Raw genomic sequence first — 2322 nt, 5'->3', positions numbered from 1 at the left:
CTCCTCCTTTGTTCTGTGAACACAGACTTATGGGGAGTCTATTACAGCCAAACAAAGGCGACACACAGGGAGCAGCGACACAGTCTGTTATAGAACAAGAACGACGGCAGCTCCGAACGCTCTGCAGTCGCTCTCTCTCTCTCTGTCTCTCTAGCTCTCTCTCTCTCTCTGAACTGTTATCGATCCCAGCTCAACCTGTTTCACTTCTGCTCCTGTTCACCTCTCACTTTACTTTCTCCTCTTGTAAATTACCTCCCTCACCCCCCAGACCCCCCCCCCTCACCCTCCTCCTCCTCCACCAGGTACCTTTGTTGTACATGTTGGTCGGCACCTGCACCACGCTGAGGCTCAGGTTGACGGACAGATTATTGAAATGGTCGTTGGGCTCCAGGATGAACTCTCCGCCCAGCTCCACGTTGTTGCCCTCCTCGTCCACTTCGTTGATCAACACGGCGTTGAAATACTCGTACTGGTAAAAAGAAAAAAGAAAAAGAAAAAAAAGATGGAAGTTACAGAAAACCTTGAAGACACTGCAGCTGGAGCAGAATCCTGCAGAGGGCGACGTACAACAGACCCAGTGATAACTGTGGAAGACAGGGGGGTCAAACTCATTTGGGTTCAGGGGTCACATACAGTCTGATGAGAGGTCAAGTGGGCCGGACCAGTACAATCATAACATAACAATAATATCAATAGAATAAAATATTATAGAAAATATTCATATTAATTAAAACATCAACAACATGATGTTTGTGCTTTTTTTTACTTTCAAAATTCATCAAATGGGCCGCATTGAACACGCTTGCGGGCCGATTTTGGGCCGCGGGCCGTAGGTTTGACATCCCTGGTGCAATGCAAAAAACATACTGAAATATTATGGCATTAAACAAACCCACATTTCCAGAGAAGTTAGTACAGAATTCAAACTTAATTGCACTTAATATACTGACAATAATTGACATTTTTCTTCCCTAAACTTTAACTTGAATTCTAGTTAGTTGAACATAAACATTTTTGGAAGGTAACATCTGGAACTACCTGAACTTCTATCATAAACCTTTGGAGGATTCACCATCAGTTACTGAGGAACTGTCGCCTTTCTTTGGTAAATTAAACTGCATTTTTTTCAGCTATGCTGCTGCTATTATTTAAAATCCAAACTTTTCTTTTTGAGGTGGAACATTTTTAGGTTTCTGAGAGTTAGATCAAACTCTCACACGATGGATTTTTAACTTCTTCAACCCCGTGCTGTCACCATCTGTCAGGAGACTCCAAAGACTGTGAACCAGAATCTAATGTTAAGTCAGGCCTGTGTTAAGTAAAACCCACTGATGTGTCTGTCCCGTCCTGTCCCGTCCTGTCCTGTCCTTCACTCTCTACGCTCCAACAAGAAATACTTCATCCTGTCTGAACAGCCTGGCTGTGGCCTCTGGTCCTTAATGTCTGCACCGAGGGAGGGGGAACGAGAGAGAGGGCAGAGACAGAGACAGAGGGAGGGACGGCTGATGGACTCTGCAGCATCACACTCAGGGGAGGCCGTGCAGGCATCACTATCAAGCAGACCCTGACAGCTCATACCACGGCTGAGCAGCTCGCTGACGAGCTGCGGTGGGGGGAGGAGGGGGAGAGAGGGGAGGACGGGGAGGACGAGGGCTGCAGAGAGGGAGAAAACGTGCAGCCTCAGCAGAAACGGTGGCTGTGGAGAGGCACGTTAACCACCACCACGGGGTTATTACTGTAGAGTGTGAGGACACTGCAGCTCCCCGAGACGCCTCGCTGACTCTTACACCACTGCAGTTAGCTGTGGGCCTGGTACTGCAGAGACCTCCCCTCACTCTGCACCCACGGAGGGGCCTTACTGTACGGCAGCTCCTCCTCTCACTCAGGCTCTGCACCGTGAATGAAAAAAAAAAGCTTCGTGATCGTAAGGCCGGCAATTATTTCCTCATTTTCTGGCTTATTATTTGAGGTAATTATTGCTTAACAAGAAGAGTCATAACACAGTGTGAGCTAAATAATAACTGGAAATCACTATAAAAAAATATACGTACATCAATTCACCGTCGTTTAAACTCCTGTTGTTTTCTTCGTGAATGCTAAAACTGACATGATTTTTTTTCACTTTTCTTTTTTTACATTTAATCACAAAACAACATATCCCTAATGGTTATAAAATAAAGAATCTCACACTGTGTTGCTTACGACAAACACCTTTTAACCAACTTCTCCAGGATCAGCTGTAAATCAGCCTCATGTTTAAGGTCAAAGCGAGGTTTCTTCTCTCTGTGCGTCGTCAACGTGAAATATTAGCCTTCATTTCCA

General features: G+C 45.6%; 1 protein-coding gene across 1 annotated transcript in view; it reads right to left on the bottom strand.

The window, feature by feature from the left end:
• Positions 1-2322, bottom strand: part of LOC103385813 (voltage-dependent calcium channel subunit alpha-2/delta-3-like) — a 32323-nt gene that overhangs the window by 18609 nt on the left and 11392 nt on the right. The window contains exon 6 of the mRNA XM_008319803.3: positions 307-469. Coding sequence (XP_008318025.1) covers positions 307-469 — 163 coding nt within the window. The remainder of the gene's footprint in view (positions 1-306; positions 470-2322) is intronic.

Source organism: Cynoglossus semilaevis, chromosome 11 (assembly GCF_000523025.1).
Source record: "Cynoglossus semilaevis isolate Cse_v1.0 chromosome 11, Cse_v1.0, whole genome shotgun sequence".
In the NCBI taxonomy this organism is placed as follows: Eukaryota; Metazoa; Chordata; class Actinopteri; order Pleuronectiformes; family Cynoglossidae; genus Cynoglossus; species Cynoglossus semilaevis.
This window is presented reverse-complemented; position numbering and strand designations above follow the sequence as displayed.